General features: G+C 43.4%; 1 protein-coding gene across 1 annotated transcript in view; it reads left to right on the top strand.

Annotated features, from left to right (window-relative positions):
- The window catches only part of LOC141094656 (CCN family member 5-like), a 48,786-nt gene that overhangs the window by 19,616 nt on the left and 5,518 nt on the right, over nt 1–23,652 (top strand). The window contains exon 3 of the mRNA XM_073580491.1: nt 11,038–11,289. Within this exon, the coding sequence (XP_073436592.1) occupies nt 11,038–11,289 (252 nt within the window). The remainder of the gene's footprint in view (nt 1–11,037; nt 11,290–23,652) is intronic.

Genomic DNA, 23,652 nt, shown 5'->3' on the forward strand with positions numbered 1-23,652 from the left:
GGCTCATTATACTTATATGGGGATCATTATTCTGTATGGAGCATTATATGGGGCTCATTCTTTATGGAGCAATATATGGGGCTCATTATTCTGTATGGAGCACTATGTGGTAACCATGATACTGTATGGAGCATTATATGAGGCTTATTATTCTGTATGGAACAATATATGGGGCTCATTATTCTGTATGCAGTATTATATGGGGCTCATTATTCTGTACGGAACAATACATGGGGCTCGTTATACTGTATGGAGCACTATGTGGTACCCATAACATTGTATGGAGCAATATATCGGGCTCATTATACTGTATGGAGCACTATGTGGTACCCATAATACTGTATGGAGCGATATATGGGGCTCATTATACTGTATGAAGCAATATATGGGGCATGTTATTCTGTATGGAGCTCTGTGTGGTGCCCATAATATTGTATGGAGGATTATGTGGTGCACATGATACTGCATGGAGGACTTTACTGTCTGGTTTCTGACTTATTGTACAATGTACATTAGTTATCACTCATGTAATGTAAGAAGTGAAATCTTTGGCATTGCGCTATACCTATATTTCTCTGGTGTATCTAATCATTATGAATTGTGGTACATGTTAAACGGGCTCACTGAGACGCTTTCACCCGGAGCACACAAAAACTCGGAGCTGGCCCTGTATGCACTGCACAGTACCACTTCTCCTGTCTTGTTGTTGAAGAAGCGACATTGGACTTTGGGAGGGTTAATATTACTATGGCCAAATAAAAATAAAATATTGGAAAAGCTGTTTAAAGGAAATCTGTCACCTCTTTTTGCCACTATAAGATGCGGCTACTGCCTTTCAGGGCTTATCTACAGCATTCTATAATGCTGTAAATAAGCCCCCCGGTCTGACCTGCAAGATAAGAAAAATAAGTTTTATTATACTCACCTGGGTGGGCGGTCCGATGTGGTCGGGTCCGATGGGTGTTGCAGGTCCAGGTCTGGTACCTTCCATCTTCATGCAATGTCATCCTCCTGCTTGCTTCGTGTCGAGCTTCTGCGCAGGCGTACTTCTTTGCCCTGTTGAGGGCAGGACAAAGTACTGCAGTGTGCAGGCACTGGGATAGATCAGAGAGGCCCAGTGCCTGCGCACTGCAGTACTTTGCTCTGATGAAGAGAGAAGGAAGATCCGGCACTGGAGACTTAATAAAATCCACGATAAGTTTTATTCACATAATTTCATGATAAAACCATAAAGGGGAAAACAGACCCCCACGCCTGACGCGTTTCGAACCTTACACCAGGTTCTTCCTCAGAGACATGAAACAAAACAGTTCACAAAATGATTATAAACATTCCTAATCAGCAGAGGGACTCCACACATGTGTATAATCAAAGAGGCAGACAACTAAGCCCTCAAATCACTGGTGGAGTCACTCCCTTGCAAGAAGAAAGAAAAAAAAAAAAGGAAAAGACCAATACAACAATGGACAAGACATAGAATAAATAAAAACATTTGCAATACACACGTATAAATGCATAAATACATAGCAACTATCAAATGACAAACAGAAAAAAAAAAAAAAAAAACCCCAAAAAAAAAAAAAAATAAAAAATAAAAAAAAAAAAAAACACCTTCCAAAAAAAAAAAAATACAAAAATAAAAAACAGCAAAAATCTCAGCACTCAATAGAAATACATAAGATCATTTCTATAATTTAGACCTTGCGGATATCGTGCATCAAGCGCAAGTATCCAGAAGGCTTCCCGACAGTGTAGTAAATGTTCCCAGTCACCCCCTCTGGGGGGTTTCAATACCCGTTCTATTCCCTTAACTTTAAGACTGCATAAATTACCCTTGTGTATTTCAAGGAAATGTTTGGACAAGCCAGACACATTCCTACGACTGGACATAGACTCTGGATTAGAAGCGGTGATGTGCTCACTTAGTCTCCTCTTCAGGCTGCGTGTAGTACAGCCAATGTAATATAAACTGCACAATGTGCACTCTGCCATATACACTAAGTGTGTGGTGTTACAATTCATGTAGGTTTTAATTTTGTAGGTTTGTTGTGTACTAAAATTAACAAATCTATCTGTAATATCCATATAGCGGCACAAACCACATAATTTTTCACCACACTTATAATTGCCCAAGTAATTTAACCACGTAGGTTTAGTGCAATCAGACAAATACAATGAGGGGGACAAAAAATGACTCAAATTTTTAGCTCTCTTTGGAACACACCTATGTCCACCAGCCAATATCTGCGATAAGACTGGATCTTGATGCAGTAAGGGAAGATGTTTATTTATGATTTTAATAACACCCTTGTAATCTGAACTGAAAGCGGTAGAAAAAGTGGGAATATTTTTATTTTGATTAGTGTGTACCATGTCATTCTGCAATAAACTACTCCTAGTTTTGTTATCCACTTTCTTAATAGCCCTGTTTAACATCCAGTTCTTATAACCCCTTTTTGATAGCCTGGTGCAAATTTTTCGACGCTCAGACTCATAAAGAGCGTCATTAGAGCATGATCTTTTGGCACGGATTAATTCACCCAACGGTAAATTTCGTATCACATGTGGCGGGTGACAACTATCCGCATGCAATATGGCATTACCACTGGTATCTTTTCTATATAGGGAAGTATTTATATTCCCCGTTTTGAGATCTCCCATAATTTTAACATCCAGATATGTGGCACAAATGCCATGTATTTCGTGGGTGAATTTAATATTCAAAGAATTAGTCCCAATATACTCAAAAAACTTAAGCATGCCAGGAGAGGGAGAGGGAGGGTCTGTTTTCCCCTTTATGGTTTTATCATGAAATTATGTGAATAAAACTTATCGTGGATTTTATTAAGTCTCCAGTGCCGGATCTTCCTTCTCTCTTCATGTTTGCAACACATGGTGGTCAGCCATTTGATCCCTAGGCACGACCGGCTTACAGGACTATTTTGGTGAGCACAAAATTTCCCTTTCCCCTTCCTAATTTTCTAAGTACTTTGCTCTGCCCTTAACAGGGCAAAGAAGTAGGCCTGCGCATGAGCGCGACACGAAGCAAGCAGGAGGACGACATCGCATGAAGATGGGAGGCGCCAGACCCGGACCTGCGAAACCCATCGGACCAGATCGCCCCCCTGGGTGAGTATAATAAAAATTATTTTTCTTATCTTGCAGGTCGGACCGGGAGCTTATCTACAGCACTTAACAATGCTGTAGATAAGCCCTGAAAGGCAGTGGCTGCATCTTACAGCAGCAAAAAGAGGTGACAGGTTCCCTTTAAATGGATTATCCCAAGTAATCCACTCTCCTCTGGATAGGGGATAACTTTCCAGTTGCTGGAGATCTGATTGCTGAGACCCCCATGATCCTGAAAATCGGAGCTCTGTAGAGCATCATGTAAATGCAGCTGTGGTTGATCATATGCACTGTGGCGCCATTCACATGTGGGTCTTCAAATATCTCCTTTTAGGAGAGTGAGGGGCATGACAAAGTATAGTAAAAATTCACTGATCGGGGTGAGGAGTGTTATAGTTTGTGGGCTGGTGGGGTTTGAGTGGAAGGGCTGCTTTTTTGCCCCAGTCCGGCCCTGTTAACCAGTTGTTGGTATGCCTCAGCTTTTTTGTTTGTTTTGTACCCTGGAATAGGATTATATGAAAAAAGACTGGAGGAAGTTTCCAAAATGTACTAGCATTCATTCCTAAATTGCCTCATGGAGACACTCATGACTTATGGATATGGGACAGACCCCCACTCCATCTTAAAACCACCATAACTACAGTAAACCTAGGCACTAGAATAAATACACAACACATTATTTTGGTTGTCAAAATGGCCACAGCTTTATTTAAATCACAGGATTAAAACAATCACAGTAGGAGTCAGGTGAAGTGCTAGTACCTTGGGATTCACAAGTACTGTGATATCCCCAGCTGTCTGACATACAGAACCAGGCCAGACAGCCATAAAGGGGAGGCACGCACTGGCTTGCCATTCAAGCAGAGCCAGTAAACTTTCAGGGCACCAATGACCCTATTATCCTCACTCCTGTGCTTAACCACTGTGCCTGCCCCTGATTGACGTTACCATTACAACATCCTTGAGGCTGGCCACCAAAGCCGAGCCTGTTCACCACCATGAGGTTTTACATCCACTATTAGTTAAAATGAGTCCACCTTAACTTGCCTGCAACTTCCACCTGACTCCTAAACCGCCACCAGAGAGGCCATTTGACACCTTAAATGGACTCGACCCCCACCAACCATTTCTACATGCTATGGAAAGTCTGTGCACACAAGTAATCAAATTAAAATTCCAGAGCTCAGACAGATTAATTTTATCAATGCCATGCTACCAAGTTATGATCGATAATACTGTAACTACAGCAAAATAGCAGTTGCTAAACATCATGCAATGAGGATCCCATAATGGGGAATGTGGAAAGTAAACCATAATTAAGGCCGTAGCCACAATCTGAATACCTGTATAATTACATCTGTCATGCCTCAAAAAACTATCATACCGCACGTATTGTAGCCAGCTCTAATAATTCACCAAATCACAGATTTTTGTTCTAGAAACCACCATTATTTACAGTAGCTGTGCAGTAAAATTTCTTAGACCCACTTACTATCACTACCCGAAAAGTGATGAACATATCAATAGAAAGATATTATAAATCAGGAGGAGTAAAAACTATACACAATATAACAACATTATAACCGACCATAAAATAACGTTCAGAATATCTGGAAGTAGGAATTTAAATAAACCTAAAGCAGAAAAAGTCTACAAAGGCATTATTAATAAAACTGACACGCCATTGTTCATTGTTTTTCATGCGCTTGATAACATTTACTGTTGACCTCTATTCACTTGATTACTTTACCCTTAGCCGCTCCCACTGGCTCAAGGGCACCGGGAGTAGGCATACTGCCCCATTGCTCTTCAGTTTCATGCTCTAGATAACTGCATTGTCCAGACGACAACCTAGTTCTCTTCTCCCCTCCAGCCGCTGTTCCTGGCTCAGAGGAGGCAATTTCTTCTGTAGGCATGCAAAATATGATTGCCATGACCCCAGGGCCTTTACCCTAACAGGGTCCTATAAAATAAAAATGCTTCTGGAGACCAGGGGGCCATACCCTGATGGTCACCCCTCCATACCAGGGGGCCATACCCGAGATGGTTACCCCCTCCACACCAGGGGGCCATACCTGAAATGGTTACCCTTCCAAACCCAGGGGGGGTCAGCGGACAGTTTATTTACAAATAACATAAACATTTACAATAAGTATGAAATACACAATCTTATACGACATGAGGGGAGGGTTCTTGGAGCCCCAAAAATTCTGGCTAAATATTTGGCAAAAACACAAGAACTTAAAAAATCCACGTTACCCTCAGCCGTAAACCACCAGCCTGAGGGCACCAAACATCCCGTTCCGGGAAGTCCAACCACCAAAAGCTCCCGGGTAACACCCCGTCCAGAGTTACCCGTCCAGAGCCATAACCAAAAGCCAGATCCAAAAGCTCCCGGGTAACACCCCGTCCAGAGTTACCCGCCCAGAGCCATAACCAAAAGCCAGATCCAAAAGCTCCCGGGTAACACCCCGTCCAGAGTTACCCGTCCAGAGCCGTAACCAAAAAAGCCAGATCCAAAAGCTCCCGGGTAACACCCCGTCCAGAGTTACCCGTCCAGAGCCGTAACCAAAAAGCCAGATCCAGAATTTTAACTTCCAATTCCTTTTCGCTGATTCAGTGTCAACTCCAAGAACCCCACCCCAGAGGTCCATACTTAATATGGTTACCCCTACTGACCAATTTATAAATAACTTCCAAGGACCCACTAAAAGGGAAACAAATAACTTTTTTTTTTTTTAAATTCATGTTCTTATTAAAATAAACATAAAATAAACATCAAAGCATAAATAACATTAACATGCTGGGGGTAGTCCTTGAAGCTCCCAAATCTGGTGATTACCAAACATAAAATGTACCAACAATTACTCCCAGCCGTTACCCCACTAGATCGGGAGCACCATAGCCACAAGGGTTCCCATGTTCACTTGAATTTCCTGGGGATCCGACAAACTTTTGCCGAAACTCCCCTCCACCTTTCACCAGGTCCAGAACCATATCAACTTCCAAAAAGAGGAATCATATCCCAATGGATCCCCCAGACCAATTTCTAACCAACTTCAAGGACCCCCAACCACCAGGCTCCAGGTAATCCACTCAGGCCTGTGCTATCTGCCATCTTAAGTAATATAAAAGAAGCACTTGGTGGGTATACACCAATCCCTTTTTTTTTTTTTTATATATATTATTCACACCTTCATTAAAACAAACATACCATAAAACATCAAAGCATAAATAATATTAACACGCTGGTAGGAGTCCTTGAAGCTCCCAAAAAATCTGGTGATTACCAAATATAAAGTGAACATGAAATGTACCAACAATTACTCCCAGCCGTTACCCCACCAGCTTGGGAGCACCATAACCACAAGGGTTCCGATGTTCACTTGAACTTCCTGGGGATCCGACAAACCCTTGCCGAAACTCCCCTCCACCTTTCACCAGATCCAGAACCATATTGAATTTCAAAAGGAGGAAACCATATCCCAATGGATCCCCAGACCATATTTAACCAACTTCAAGGACCCCTCCAACCGCACAAAATGTGGGATAAGTGAGGGTGAAAACCATGCAGGTTTACAACCAAGGTATACAACAGGTTAATAATGGAAAATACCCCATCCTAAGGTCCAGGAATAGACAGAGATGGGCAATGCTGTGTTATATGCTGTAACAATAAATGAGAAGCCGCCTGCTCCTCTACAGCAGTTACAGACTCTAATCACCAGCTGCGCATAAATGGTAAGAAATATGTAGGTCTAATATAAGCTGCCTGCAGCCATAGGTGTGTGTGCAGAAAACTGCAAGTTCTGTATCCCAGTCAGTCACTCTACTACATACAATTACAATAGACGAGAGACAGGGCTGAAAACTGGGCCTATGATGTGTTTTCCAGAGCAATGTGCAGCCTCACACTAGGAGTGCCTCCTCACCGCCCGCCATGTGCTGAGTTATTAGTGCACACTCAAATGTGCCGAGTCACTCACCGATTGTTTATTTTACACATGATAAAACATAAACCATTCAGGCCTGTGCTATCCACCTTCTTAGGTAATATAAAATAAGCTCTTGGTAGGTATACTCTGATCATGCAACATACGAGAGGGAGGACTAAAGGCAGCAATAGCTACAGAAATCAAGCACTAAGCTGGAAGTCATGTCCAGGTTATATGTACAGTCAGGAAAATGACCCGGAGACACAGGATGTCTATACCCAGCATGATCCGTATATAGCAGAGTGAGGAGTGATATCATGTATACAGACCTGTGGTACAGGTTGAGTACACAGCACAGGAATAGAGCCTTTACACATATACCACATATAGTGAGTAACCTGGTTACATAGTGAGTAACCTGGTTACACTGGGTCTGCACACCCAGCATCACAGTATGTAACAGAGATGAGGTCACATACAGATCATCAGACTCCATAACTGGGAAGGGGGGTAAGCAGCACACAGCAGGGTCAGTATACAGTGCACTAACATGAAGTGCAGCCTCTCATCATCATACATATACCATCCCCCGACTGCTCCTCTCTCACCAGTGTCTCTAATACATGTGACTGCCCCGCTCCACCATAGTAATGGCAGACACTGTATATGTCCCTGCTCTGTCCTATCATACATAAACCCAGAACTCATGAAGACTCTGTATAATACAGCAGTAATGTGGTATATCAGAAATGTCTGCTGGGAGGTCACACAAAAGCTGCCTCTGCAATAAGTGAGGGAACATGGCAGCTACATGAATTCCTGAGGTAATCTTGATCCCAGATATGATGTAGGAGCTGATACTACCCTAGTACACACTACACCATGTCTGAGGTGATTGCAGTGTAGTAGATCAAACATGTCTGCAGGAGGTCACACGGAAGCTCACAGTCTGTGAGGAAAATGTAGCATGCACATGAGGGACATGGCAGCTACATGAATCGCTGAGGTAATATTGATCCCATACATAATGTAGGAGCTGATACTACACTGGTACATGATGTCTGAGATGACTGTGCTCCTAAAATCATCTGTAATGTGAGGTGATAACCCCAGTATTATACTCCCTGAAACTGCAGAAATGCTTCCTCCTGTTCATCCTGTGCATGAAAGAGGAAGAGACACAGATCTCCTGCTCTATATAAGCCTCACCCTCCTCACAGTAACCCCCAGGCACATACATACTGTGCTTCTTACTCTTAAAGCAACATCCCTCATGCTTAAAAATCTACACCACTAGACCAAAAAAGCTGCAGGAGTAAAGGTCCACCCATCCCCAAGTCATGTCCTCCTCCGCCTATGGCTCCAGTGGTTTCTTTCTAATTTATTTCAACACAGGTTTTTTTTGCCCCAGCTTCAGAAAGTGTCTAGAAATAGGAAGGCTAAAGGATGATAAAATGCACAATTTTCAAAGATTTAACCCAATATTAGTGAGTAAATTGTATCCGCCATTAGACAAAGTAAGGAAAAGTGCCTAGAGACTGGCACCACCTACGGTATGTTTTTGCCAAACGGTAGATAACAAGCACCCTATGTTAGTCTGACCCTAGGGTACTAAATAAAATGGATATTTCACCCCAAAAGACTCTGTACTAACCCTGATCCTACAAAAAAACTTATATTCTGCACTTGCTTATTCTGGAAATAGAAATCGGTACTATAGGCCAATTTTACCCCAAAACTATTTATTTGCTCATGTAACTTTTTCAGACACAAGTCCAGCAATACCTTTACATGGCCTGTCCCTCCATTACTGAGAAATCATCATTTGAATTTATATGCAAATGAAGCTGAAGGACTATGGTAGGTCTGAACCTTCTGTCACTCCAGGTCTATTCCCCACCCAGCGCCACCTCCTCTTGCTTCACTGAATGCCCCTATGCTGTGTAACTTCAGGCAAAGGTGCTGTCAGTCAAGCAGGTGGTGGCACTTGGCATGGAACAGAGCTGGAGTGACAGGGGCTTCCGATCTTCAAACATTTTTCAGCCTTCTTTCTCAGCAACAGAAGATTGTACTGGCCATGTAAAAATATTGCTGGACTTGTCTTTGAAAGCTTCATACGGATACAAGGAGTTTGGTGGGGGGAGGTGAAATCCTGATGACTGGCTTCCTTTAGCCAGCATAAAAAAACTATATAAAAGTTGATCAGCAATGGTTTACTGGCTGACAAAAACTGTATGGGGGAAAATTGTACTGTTCCCATACAGCAGTGTTCCCTAACTCCAGTTCTTAAGAGCTACAAACAGTTTTTTTCAGGATTTCCTTAGTATTGCCCAGGTGATAATTTCATCATCTGACAGGCAAGAAATACATCACCTGGGCCATACTAAGGAAATCCTGAAAACATGATCTGCTGGTGACTTTTGAGGACTGGAGCTGGGGAACACTGCCATACAGAATAGTGTTGTCAGCAGCACGTGAACTGTTTACATAGATATCCAACAACGATGATTTTTAGGCCGGCATAAAGAATATGATCAGCTGATGAATAAGCTCATTCAGAAGCCGATTGTTGACATGTCATTATCGTGAACAAAAGTTGATTATTGATTCATGAAAATTGTCCTTAAAGGGAACTTGTCATGTCAAAAAACAGTATTAATCTGCAGATATGGGGTTAATCTGCAGTTTGATATTGTTCTTAAGTTGTACTGAAACCATGACTACTGGGAGAAAATGAACCTTAAGGCCCACTCACACTAAGCGACTTACCAGCGATCCCGACAACGATATCAACATGTCAGGATCGCTGGTGAATCGCTATGTGATCGCTGGTGAGCTGTCACACAGACAGCTTCACCAGCGATTAGCACAGGGATGCCGCGCGTGCGGCATCGCTGTGTTCAGCGCTGATTCATGTCAAAAATAGAATTTAAATTAAAATTATTGTTATTCTTACCTTCCGACGTCCCGCGCAGCATTCCCGCCTCTCTCCACGCTCCGGTCCCAGTAATCCTTTGCGAGAATTACCGCGATGACGTCCGTTCTCGCTGGATCGCGAAGTCTCGCGGTCATTCTTGCAAAGGATCACCAGGACCGGAGCGTGGAGAGAGGCGGGAATGCTGCGCGGGACGTCGGAAGGTGAGAATAGTAATATTTTTTTTTTTTAATTTTATCGCTGATCTCCCGCCTGTCACACACAGCGATGCGTGCTGGCCAGCAGGAGATCAGCGACCAAAGAAATGTCCAGAGGTTTCCAAGAGCGATCAGCGATACTGGCAGGGGGGCCGGTCGCTGATCACTGTCACACACAGCGATCTCGCTGGTGAGATTGCTGTTGTGTCACAAAACTTGTGACTCAGCAGCGATCTCGCTAGCGAGATCGCTATGTTTGACGGGGCCTTTATTCCTCCCCACAGTCTCTGGCTTTCAGTCGTAGTGGCACAGCCAGCACAGCTTCAGTCACTGCTCAGTACATAGTGAGCGGTGATTGTAACCACGCCCCAGCATTGACTGACAGCCGACGTTGCAGTACATCAGTCCTGAGCAGGCTGTCAGTCAGTGCCTGGATGTGGTTACTGAAGCTGCGTCTCTGTGACTGAAAGACAGAGACTGCTGGGTCCAATAAAGGTAATTTCCTCCCAGTAACTGGCTTTCAGTGCACACTGATTAGGAACACTATTAACCTGCAGAGTAACCTTATATCTGCAGGTTAATAGGGATTTGAGACATGACAGGTTTCCTTTAAGGCAATTAAGAACGTGTTCAGAGAAACCAAAAGATGTCTACAGTGCCCTCTTCTACCTTCAGCTACATTATCACAAAGCGCATCTTTCCATATCTGTAGTCAATTTGACAACATAATGATACTGGACAAGATGTAGATTTTTTTTACATTTGTGTTGTGTTCTTTGAAGGATCAAGCATGACATTCACAATCTAATATCTGCTGATATTTATGACATGGGCTCTCCCCCAGATAACCAGGATGACAGCTGCAACGTTGATGGAAAAGTCTATGAAGATGGAGAAACATTTCAGCCCAGCTGTAAAGTCCAGTGCACATGTGTGGATGGTGGTGTAACCTGTATCCCTCTGTGCAGTGAGGACATCAGGCTTCCGAGCCCAACATGCCCCTTCCCTATCAGAGTGAATGTCCCAGGGAAGTGCTGCCATGAGTGGATATGTAATGGACCCCAACAGCCCAAGCTCCTTAACGGGGTGGAACTAGGTAAATAAAAAGTAATTGTGAATACATTAGCAATTTGATCAGACTGATGACTAGAATGTAACATTAATATTGTAGTCCTCCTTTGTGAACATTTGTGGCAGTTAGTCAGGGCAGGAGACAGGTAACCCACACTTTGTACTCCCTTTTAACCATGTGCTTTATTTCTACGTCTATCTTCCTGTGTGCTCTTGTCATCCACATTCACCGCCCCGCCCCATCCCTCCTTCGTCACCACTCATCCACATCAGCCCCTCTCTCCTTCCCTCTCCCATGTACAGCTCACATGCACTTTTATCCTTCCTGAAAAATATCAGTCCGTCTTGTCCAAAGATATTGAACAATAAACAGTGTCACAATTCCAAGAACTACTTGCTATTTCTCTTTTAATTGCTATTTATTTCAAGGAATATCTCTCCCAACACTGGTCCACTCTCCACTAGAGTTCAGCAAAACGGGTCGGTCAAATTCAAAAGTCGCCGACTTTAGCTAAAGTCGGGTTTCGCCGATCGAAACCCCACCATAGCGTGAGGTCGGCCATGAGGTCGCCGACCCGAGCGCCAAAGTCGCGTTTCAAATAATGCTTCCAGCGCCTTTTCTCAGCCAATGATGGAGGACGCACACTGTGGGCAACGCGATGACATGGGCAGTGGCCACCACCATCTTACAGAAGGGCATTGAAGTGATTGGCTGGCTTTGTGTGGCGTCACAGTGGCTATAAAATGCCGTGACCGCCGACCGCCATCTTACTTCTGCTGATCTTAGAATAGGGAGAGGTACTGCTGCTGATTCTGAATAGGGAGAGTGTTAGGCAGGGAAGAAGAAAAAAAAGAGCTTCTGCTGATATCGCTTTTCACTGTACAATTAGTGTGCGTTGAAAGGGGAGGATTTTTGTTGTGTGCAGCAGCGCAGGTGGTGATTAGGCTACCTTTTAAGGCTACCTGATAGCTGCATTGCTGTGTGCACACTGCTGTTCAAACTGCTTTTTTCAAAGCACTCCAACTTTTATTATTTTGTTCTGGTCAGTTACCGAGCGTTCATTTTTTTGACACACCGTATAGCGGTGTACGCTTCTCACACACTACTGTGTACCGGCTGGTATCACGGACAAATACAAGCTATCTGTGTGTAACTCTGGAAACACAAACAGAGGAGATTTTCCATTTTTCCAGACCTACACTGTATAGAGCTGCCGCTTTTCAAACAGTTTTGTATATCTGCTGTTTGATTACGGTCAAAACTATACAGAGACAGCGTGTGTCACTCTGTATAAAAATAGACGGAAATTTAAAATTTTCCATACAAACACCGTATAGCGGTGTACGCTCCTCACACACTACCGTGTACCGGCTGGTATCACGGACAAATACATGCTATCTGTGTGTGACTCTGGAAAAACAAACAGAGGAGATTTTCCATTTTTCCAGACCTACACCGTATTGAGCTGTCCGCTTTTCAAACAGTTTTGTATATCTGCTGTTTGATTACGGTCAAAAGTATACAGAGACAGCATGTGTCACTCTGTATAAAAGTAGACGGAGATTTACAATTTTCCATACATACACTGTATAGCGGTGTACGATCCTCACACACTACCTTGTACCGGCTGGTATCACGGACAAATACAAGCTATCTGTGTGTTACTCTGGAAAAGCAAACAGAGGAGATTTTCCATTTTTCCAGACCTACACCTTATAGAGTTTTCCGCTTTTCAAACAGTTTTGTATATCTGCTGTTTGATTACGGTCAAAACTATACAGAGACAGCGTGTGTCACTCCGTATAAAAATAGACGGAGATTTACAATTTTCCATACATACACTGTATAGCGGTGTACGCTCCTCACACACTACCTTGTACCGGCTGGTATCACGGACAAATACAAGCTATCTGTGTGTGACTCTGGAAAAACAAACAGAGGAGATTTTCCATTTTTCCAGACCACCACCGTATAGAGCTGTCCACTTTTCAAACAGTTTTGTATATCAGCTGTTTGATTACAGTCAAAACTATACAGAGACAGAGTGTGTCACTCCGTATAAAAATAGACGGAGATTTATAATTTTCCATACAGACACCGTATAGTGTTGTACGCTCCTCACACACTAATGTGTACCTGCTGGTATCACGGACAAATACAAGCTATCTGTGTGTGACTCTGGAAAAACAAAAAGAGGATATTTTCCATTTTTCCAGACCTACACCGTATAGAGCTGTCCGCTTTTCAAACAGTTTCGTATATCTGATGTTTGATTATGGTCAAAACTATACAGAGACAGCGTGTGTCACTCCGTATAAACATAGACAGGGATTTACAATTTTCCATACAGACACCATATAGAGCTGTCCGATTCTCAAACAGTATTGTATATCTGCCGTTCGCATTACCATCACATCTATACAGAGTCAGCGTGTGTGTGACACTCTGTAAATACATATACGGACATTTCAATTTCTCCATACACCGTATTGAGCTGTCCGATTCTCAAACAGTATTGTATATCTGCTGTTCGCATTACAGTCACATCTATAGAGTCAGCGTGTGTGTGTGACACTCCGTAAATACATATACGGACATTTCCATTTCTCCATTCACCGTATTGACCTGTCCGATTCTCAAACAGTATTGTATATCTGCTGTTCGCATTACAGTCACATCTATACAGAGTCAGCATGTGTGTGTGACACTCCGTAAATACATATACGGAGATTTCCATTTCTCCATACACTGTATTGAGCTGTACGATTCTCAAACAGTATTGTATATCTGCTGTTCGCATTACAATCACATCTATACAGAGTCAGCGTGTGTGACACTCCGTAAATACATATACGGAGATTGTTAGTTACGCAAAAAACGTATACAGCTGTACACTTCTGATACAGTACCATATATCTGCTTGTTGGATTACGGTCAAATACATACTGGGTGAGCGTCTGTGACTAACAAAATATGTACATAGATTTAATTTAATACACCTTACACAGCTGGACGCTCCTCATACAGTACCATCTCTCTGCTGGTATTTTTGGTACATTTTCCAAAACATGAGGAAGTATGGTGGAAGAGGCCGCGGACGTGGGCAGGAGGACGCGTCTGGTACTGATAGTGGTGGTGCATCGGCTGGTTCTGGCAAAAGCACAATAGCAGCTAAGGCAGGAGGTGTTGAGCCTGCGTCATCGTCTGGCCCAAGAAGGCCTGTAAGGTTCCCTTTTCTTGGAGTAGGAAAACTGCTTTTAAAGCCGGAGCATCAGGAACAGGTTTTGGCGTACATTGCTGAAACAGCCACCAGCTCTATTGCCTCCTCTTCTGAACGTTCGAAAACCTGCAAGCACGGAGACGTCAGTGCAGGGTTCTGGTCAGGAAAAACACCTTTCCTTGTGTCCTTCACCCCCACCAAAAGTTAAGGATGCGGCAGCCCACACTTCAGATTACTCTATGGAGCTCTTTTCACATACCATGCCTGGGTTATCCAGTCAAATCCTGAATACCCCAGTCCAAGATGAATCTGACATGGAGTGCACTGATGCACAGCCACTGCAAGATGATTCTGCTGGTACATTTACCCAGAGTACTACATTGCCCTCGCAGTCTACTGAGCCAGAATCTGACCCTGATGAAACTCAGGTGCCCCTTCCCGCATACTATACCACCTTACACGGTGACACAGAGGAAGGAAAAGAGGAAGGTGCAGATGACTTTGAAGAGGAGGTGATGGATGACCCAGATCTTGACCCAGATTGGCATCCATTGGGGGAGGAGGGTGGCGCTGGCAATAGTTCAGATAAGGTGAAGGATCCGCAGCAGGCATTGACATCGCAGCAGCGGTTATCTGGCAGGCCCGTAGCTGTCCAAAAACGTGGACCAAAAACTAAAAGAGTTGCAGGACAGCTTGGCCAGACGGTCAACTTAGTACAGCGTGCAAGGCCAGAAAATGTACACCATAGTAGGAAGAGTATAACAAAACAAAAGAAAAATCACGAAAAAACCCCAAATATACTAGAAACAATGAAAAAATATTTATTTGAATATACAAATACACCTATTGGCACGTGTGCAAAAGGACGCACCACAGATCAATACCTTCATAATATAACATGGGGAAATACATACCATAGGTGATATAGAAAGATAATACTACATTGCTGTAAAAAATTGGCATATATTCACCAACAATCAATGAGGCCACATATCACAGATGTATAGTTTGAGTCACATATAGTACAGTACTGAAAAGAGGTGGCATATAGTCACTAACAATCCATAAGACTCACGCCCCTTGAGAAAGACTTCCAAGACGAAACGCGCGTCGGGGTGGATGCTCCCGGATCAAGCTCCTGCCCCTGCTAATATATTAGGTAATTTCCTGCTTTATACTATTACTTTGGGTGCGGTGGTTTTCATACCATATATACACACTTTTAATGGGAATGTGCAATACTTGTGATTATATAATTGCTGTATGTAGTCTTATGGATTGTTGGTGACTATATGCCACCTCTTTTCAGTACTGTACTATATGTGACTCAATCTATACATCTGTGATATGTGGCCTCATTGATTGTTGGTGAATATATGCCAATTTTTTACAGCAATGTAGTATTAACTTTCTATATCACCTATGCTATGCATACCCCATGTTATATTATGAAGGTATTGATATGTGGTGCGTCCTTTTGCACACGTGCCAATAGGCGTAACTCCTCCCCTCTATGTATTGGGCCCCTAAACTGGACATCTGGCCTGAAAGAGTCTTCAGTGCTGCTGGATCAATCCTGACAGAAAAAAGGACCCGTCTGTCGACCCAAAATGTTGATGATCTAACCTTCATTAAAATGAATCATGCATGGGTTTCAAAGGATTTTGTCCCACCTTCCCCTGATGACACTTAGGTTGCCAGAAAGCTGCCTCGCTTTTGTCCTCCTCTTCCTCGGACTTGCCCAATTCCGCCATTTGCAGCTGCTGAATGTCCTGCTTACACATCAACATATGCCTTTTTTAAACTTCCCTAACTGGGCTGCCCCCCCCAAGGGCTGGGGTCAACACCTGGCGCACACGGGCAAGTGCCATTGCTCTGAACAGGTGGATGAGACCACTGATGGCCGACGGCACTGGCACAGGGCCCCTCATAGTACAAAACAGTGTCTCTGACGGTGGGGGGGCCCACTCGCCGTCAGACACACCAGCGTACTATGAGGGTCCCTGTGCCAGTACCGTCGCCCACGAGTGTGCCCCCCCTGCTTGGTCATGGCCACAGCACTTGCAAGTTGCAATACTTACCTCTCTGTGCTCCACCGCTGTGTAGTCTGGGCAGTTAAATCCTTCACAGGGAAGGCCACTAGAAATTTGGTGTATTGATCGATGATGGTTAAGATGTAGCTATGGCCTGTCCTGCTGGCCTCTACTTTCAGATGATCAATGGCTACCATTTGTAATGGACGTCAACTTACAAGCGGATGCAGTGGTGCTTTATGATCACCTTTCACAGTTGTGATAGTCACAGACGTGTGACATTCCTGCCACCATTTTTCATTGTCTCCTCTCATGCCAATCCAATAGAATCGCCTACGGCCTGTGGCTTCTGTCTTTTGCACTCCAAAGTGACCAGACACATCATGATAGGCAGTGAGGACAATGTCTACATCTCTCCCTGTGATCACAATTTAATGGAGACGAGTAACGATGATGTGATCCACTCTACTGTGATAAAGCAATCCTTTCTTCACAAAGAACCGTTTTCGCTGTCTCCACAGACACAGTAATTGAAGGTCTGCATCGCCTCTGCAACATCTACCGGGAGGTTTTCCCGCAATGAATCATTCTCAAATTTCTACAAACACTTGACTTTCCGTCTGTACTTGTATCCATGTAGTTTCCAGTAACGGAGAGTCTGGACTGGCTTACTGAGATTGAAATATATACGAAGATTTAAAAGTACCGCAACACTGTATACTGGTGTACACTTCGAATACCTTTCCCTTTTTCTACTTTTTAAATTCTGGTGTAATACATACTGAGCCTGTGAGTGTCTGTGTCTGACTCCGGAAGTATAGACGGAAATTTACAATTACCCCTAGACTGGATACACCTGGTATGTGCTGATACAGTACCTTTGTTCAGAATTTTTTATTACGGTATCATCCATAGTGAGTGAGTGTGTGTGGTTTACGCCTTCTATATATACGGTGAATCGGAGATACCAATTTTTACCCTATACTCGATACAGCTTGTATCTTGTTATACAATACCTTTGTTCAATATTTAGTATTACTGTCAAATCCATACTGAGTAAGCGTCTGAGAGTGACTACGGGACTATGTATATGGAGATTTCAATTGTACCCTATAATATATATACTTGCTATCTTGTTATCCAGTACCTTTTTTACAACATTTTTTATTATGGTCAAACCCAGAGTGAGCGTCTGAGGGTGACTCCGGAAATATATACCGAGATTTCAAATTTGGCCAACACTGTATACAGCTGGACGCTTCTGGTACAGTAACCTTTTTTGCTATTTAGATTCTTGTGTAATCCATAAAGAGCCTATGAACGTCTGTCTGTTACTCCGGAAATATATTTGGAGATTTAAGATTACCCCAACACTGTATACAGCTGTACGCTTGTGCTACATAACCCATTTACAGCTTTTCATATTCTTGTGTAATCCATACTGAGCTTGAGAGCGTTTGTGGCTGCCTCCTGAAATATATACGGAGATTCAGAATGTTTACACTATACTACATATACCTTGTATCTGGTGATACTGTACCCTTTTTCAACTTTTTATTTTATTGTGTAATGCATACTGAGCCTGTGAGCATCTGTGTATGACTCATGAAATATATACAGAGATTTACTGTTATCCCTAGACTGTATAGAGCTGTACGCTTCTGATACAGTACCATATATCTGCTGGTATTTTGGGTCCATTTTCCAAAACATGAGGAAGTATGGTGGAAGAGGATGCAGACGTGGGCGTGGGGGGCCACCTGTTACTGATAGTGGTGCTGGTGCATCTGCTGGTAGTGCCAAAAACACAATAGCAGCTAAGGCAGGAGGTGTTGAGTCTGCGTCATGGTGTAGCTCTGGAAGGCATGTAAGGCTCCCTTTTCTGGGAGTAGGTAGACTGCTTTTAAAGCCAGAGCATCAGGAACTGTTTTGGGCTTACATTGCTGAAACAGCCGCCAACTCTATCGCCTCCTCTTCTGAAGTTTCAAAAAATCCAAGCACTGAGTCGTCAGTGCAGGCTTCTGGTCAGGAGCAATCCCTTTCGTTGTCTCCTTCACCCACACCAAAAGTGAAGGATGCAGCAGCACACACTTCAGATTAGTCCATGGAGCTCTTTTCACATACCATGCCTGGGTTCATTAAAAATGGGGCCCATCATATACTGGAGCATTCCAAATGGGGGACATCAGACACTGGAGCAGCACTTAAGGGGGCCCATTATACACTGGAGCATTAGAAATGGAGCCCATTATATATGGAGCATTATTAGGGCCCATCATACACCGGAGCATCATCCATGAGGCCCATCATACACTGGAGCATTCCAAATGGGGGACATCAGACACTGGAGCAGCATTTACGAGGCCCATTATAAACTGGAGCATTAGAAATGGAGCCCATCATATATGGAGCATTAATAGGGCCTATCATACACTGGAGCATCATCCATGAGGCCCATCATATACTGGAGCATTCCAAATGGGGGACATCAGACACTGGAGCAGCATTTACGGGGCCCATTATACACTGGAGCATTAGAAATGGAGCCCATTATATATGGAGTATAATTAGGGCCCATCATACACTGGAGCATCATCCATGAGGCCCATTATATATGGAGCATTATTTGGGCCCATAACACACTGGAGCATCGTCCATAGGGACCATCATATACTGTAGCATTATGTGGAGCTCATCATATACTGTATGGAACATAATATGTGACCAATTATTCTGTATGGAGAAATATATGGGGCTCATTATTCTGTATGGCGCACAATGTGATGGCCATAATACTGTATGGAGTAATATGCTGTCCTTTTTTTGAGCTATTGTACAATTTAAAATAGATCAGTCATGTCATGTAAGCAGTGAAGTATTTGTCATTGTACTATACCTATATTTCTGTGCCGTATTGGAGCATCATGAGTTGTGATATGTGTTAATTGGGCACACTAACACTCTTTAGCCCAGGGCACACGAAAACCTGGAGCCAGCCCTACCCCCTCCCACGACTTTATCCAAATAACCCCCAGTTTTCAATGCGTAACTATTATTATGAGGTAAGTTAAGGTCGACAAGCTTCAGTAATAAGAATTGGTTTTTGGCATTGAAATGGGCACTGCAGGTGTATTTACTGTCCTCCTCTCCCTGCCGACTTTGCTTCCCCATTGACTTGCATTGGGTTTCGTGTTTCAGTCGGCCTCCGACTTTTCCCTATAGTCTGCCGATTTTGTTCTACCCGACTTTTGCGAAAGTCGGGTTTCATGAAACCCAACTCGACCCTAAAAAAGGCAAAGTCACTCATCTCTACTCTCCACCAATTTCAACCCCTCGCCTACCTCACATCAAAATCTTGCTAACATTTTTAATATTAGTTGTACTTCTTCATCTCCTACTTTTAATTGTACCCTCTGGAATACACAGTCTGAATGCAATAAGCACGAAACATATAAGGAGATTTACTGTTATCCCTAGACTGTATAGAGCTGTACGCTTCTGATACAGTACCATATATCTGCTGGTATTTTGGGTCCATTTTCCAAAACAGGAAGTATGGTGGAAGAGGATGCGGATGTGGGCGTGGGGGGCCACCTGTTACTGATGGGGGTGGAGGAGCATCTGCTGGTAGTGCCAAAAACACAATAGCAGCTAAGGCAGGAGGTGTTGAGCCTGCGTCATGGTGTAGCTCCGGAAGGCCTGTAAGGCTCCCTTTTCTGGGAGTAGGTAGACTGCTTTTAAAGCCGGAGCATCAGGAACTGTTTTTGGCTTACATTGCTGAAACAGCCTCCAGCTCTCTCGCCTCCTTCTGAAGTTTCAAAAAATCCAAGCACTGAGTCGTCAGTGCAGGCTTCGGGTCAGGAGCAACCCCTTTCCTTGTGTCCTTCACCCACACCAAAAGTGAAGGATGCAGCAGCACACACTTCAGATTAGTCCATGGAGCTCTTTTCACATACCTGGATTAATTAAAAATGGGGCCCATCATATACTAGAGCATTCCAAATGGGGGACATCAGACACTGGAGCAGCATTTACGGGGCCCATTATACACTGGAGAATTAGAAATGGAGCCCATTATATATGGAGCATTATTAGGGCCCATCATACACAGGAGCATCATCCATGAGGCCCTTATCATATATGTCATCCCCTGATGAAGAAGTGGTATACACTTTGAAACGCGTTGGGAAATAAACAGTTAATCTTTCTCATAACCTGGATAAGTGAATTTTTCTAGCAGCGCACTGAAGTCCATAAATTTACTCCAAAGAATCATATACTGGAGCATTCCAAATGGGGGACATCAGACACTGGAGCAGCATTTATGGGGCTCATTATACACTGGAGCATTAGAAATGGAGCCCATTATATATGGAGCATTATTAGGGCCAATCATACACTGGAGCATCATCCATGAGGCCCATTATATACTGGAGCATTCCAAATGGGGGACATCAGACACTGGAGCAGCATTTACGGGGCCCATTATACACTGGAGAATTAGAAATGGAGCCCATTATATATGGAGCATTATTAGGGCCCATCATACACTGGAGCATCATCCATGAGGCCCATCATATATTGGAGCATTCCAAATGAGGGACATCAGACACTGGAGCAGCATTTACGGGGCCCATTATACACTTGAGCATTAGAAATGGAGCCTATTATATATGGAGCATTATTTGGGCCCAAAAGACTCTGGAGCATCATCCATGGGGCCCATCATATACTGGAGCATTCTAAATGGGGCAGATCAGACACTGGAGCAGCATCTATGGGGCGCATTAGAAATGGGGCCCATTATATATGGAGCGTTATTTGGGCCAATATCACACTGGAGCATCGTCCATAGGGACCATCATATACTGTAGCATTATGTGTTGCTCATCATATACTGTATGGAACATTATATGTGACCAATTATTCTGTATGGAGAAATATATGGGGCTCATTATTCTGTATGGCGCACAATGTGGTGGCCATAATACTGTATGGAGTAATATGCTGTCCTTTTTTGAGCTATTGTACAATTTAAAATAGATCAGTCATGTCATGTAAGCAGTGAAGTATTTGTCATTGTACTATACCTATATTTCTGTGCCGTATCGGAGCATCATGAGTTGTGGTATGTGTTAAAGGGGCGCACTGACACTCTTTCGCCCAGGGCACACGAAAACATGAAGCCAGCCCTACCCCCCCACACACCTTTAGAAAATAAATCCCAGTTTTCAATGCGTAACTATTATTATGAAGTAAATGAAGGTTGACAAGTTTCAGTAATAAGAATTGATGTTTTTGGCATTGAAATGGGCACTGCAAGTGTGTTTACTGTCCTCCACTCAATGCCGACTTTGCTTCCCCATTGACTTGCATTGGGTTTCGTGTTTCAGTTGGCCTCCGACTTTTCCCTATAGTCGGCCGATTTCGTTCGACCCGACTTTTGCGAAAGTCGGGTTTCATGAAACCCAACTCGACCCTAAAAAAGGCAAAGTCGCTTATTGCTACTCTCCACCAATTTCAACCCCTTGCCTACCTCACATCAAAACCTTGCTAATATTATTAATATTAGTTGTACTTCTTCATCTCCTACTTTTAATTGTACCCTCTGGAATCCACAGTCTGTATGCAATAAGCTTCCTTTCCTGCCCAACTACTTTCTGAACAAGTTTCTTAATCTGTTGGCCCTCACTGAAACCTGGATTCAGGATTCTAACACTGTCTCCCCTGCTGCTATTCCTCATGGCGGCTTACATTTTTCCCATTCCCTGAGACTTGTAAACAGTCTTGGTGGTAAAGTCGGCATACTCCTGTTCCCACAATGCACTTTCCATGTAATCCCCCCAGCACCATCACTCTCAATCCCTTCTTTTGAGGTCCACACCATCAGGCTCTTCCATCCCCTCTCCCTCAGAGTAGCAGTCATATACCATCCCCTAGGCTCACCCACCCAGTTCCTTAACCATTTTTCTGCCTGGCTGCCTCAATTCATGTCCTCAGAATTACCAATCTTTATCCTGAGAGACTTCAACATCTCCATAAACAGCCCCACCTCCTCATCTGCATCCTAGCTTCTATCTCTAACCACTTCTCTTGGCCTCTCACAACTCTCAACTTCTGAGACACACAATGATGGTAACACCCTTGATCTGGTCTTTGTCTGGCTCTGTTCAATCTCCTACCTAGATAATTCACCTTTTCCCTTCTCTGATCACAACTATTTAATAGTTCCCTTAGGAGACTTGAGGCAGCGATCATCTGATTACCTGTGCTATACATAACAGGGCATCAACACTACTATGTATAGCAGAAATCACGATCTTTTATGAACACCGGCCAGGAGCCACCGTTCACAGAAGCATCGTGATGACAGGTATGGAGGTCTAGTGCAGACACCTAGCTGTCATAACAATCCATCAGCACCCCACAATAAGTTGACAGGGGCGCCGAGGGGCGAAGTTTGTGACACACTTCTAGACGGCACATGTTAAATGCGCTGTCAGTGATTAAGAGCGGGATTTAACTTGTTAACAGCTGAGAGTGGATCTTGAATCCACTTGCGGCTGTTAGAGGAACTCGATAGCTGATTAAATCACCCATCAAGTGTGGGGAAAGATGGCAAGGAAACTCTCAATTGAGATCATGTGACGAAAATATACATCCATGTCAGTACTGCACTATGGTTGTATGCCTTGATGTCACAGGTAGAAGGGAACTTCTGTATTATATGCTGAGTGTAAATAATGACACATAATATCCTGGATTTTTAAGGGACGGCTCACAGGATGTCTCTTCAAAGGAAACATTTAAGGTCAATTTTAGTTTTTAATTAGTACCACTAAACTCACAGTTTAGCTTTTTCTAGTAAAGGGAACGTTCATCGACAAATCTATGAAATAACCTAACAGGTATGACAAGACACAACTGCACACTGAGCTCTTCAGATCATTATCACTTCCCATCTGGTGCTGAAGGGAGCGGTCACCATAATCATGTAATAATAAGTAATTGAACTCCCCTATTGTACAAGGTGGAGATTCACAGCCATGGTGATATTATGAGTGCATAATGCAAAGTGAGTCTCTGTAGCATTGGGGTCCTGACTTCAGGTCCACCCAAACACAATATCTGCGG

This window comes from Dendrobates tinctorius, unplaced genomic scaffold (genome assembly GCF_039654945.1).
Source record: "Dendrobates tinctorius isolate UK_male_01 unplaced genomic scaffold, ASM3965494v1 ptg000065l, whole genome shotgun sequence".
Classification (NCBI taxonomy): domain Eukaryota; kingdom Metazoa; phylum Chordata; class Amphibia; order Anura; family Dendrobatidae; genus Dendrobates; species Dendrobates tinctorius.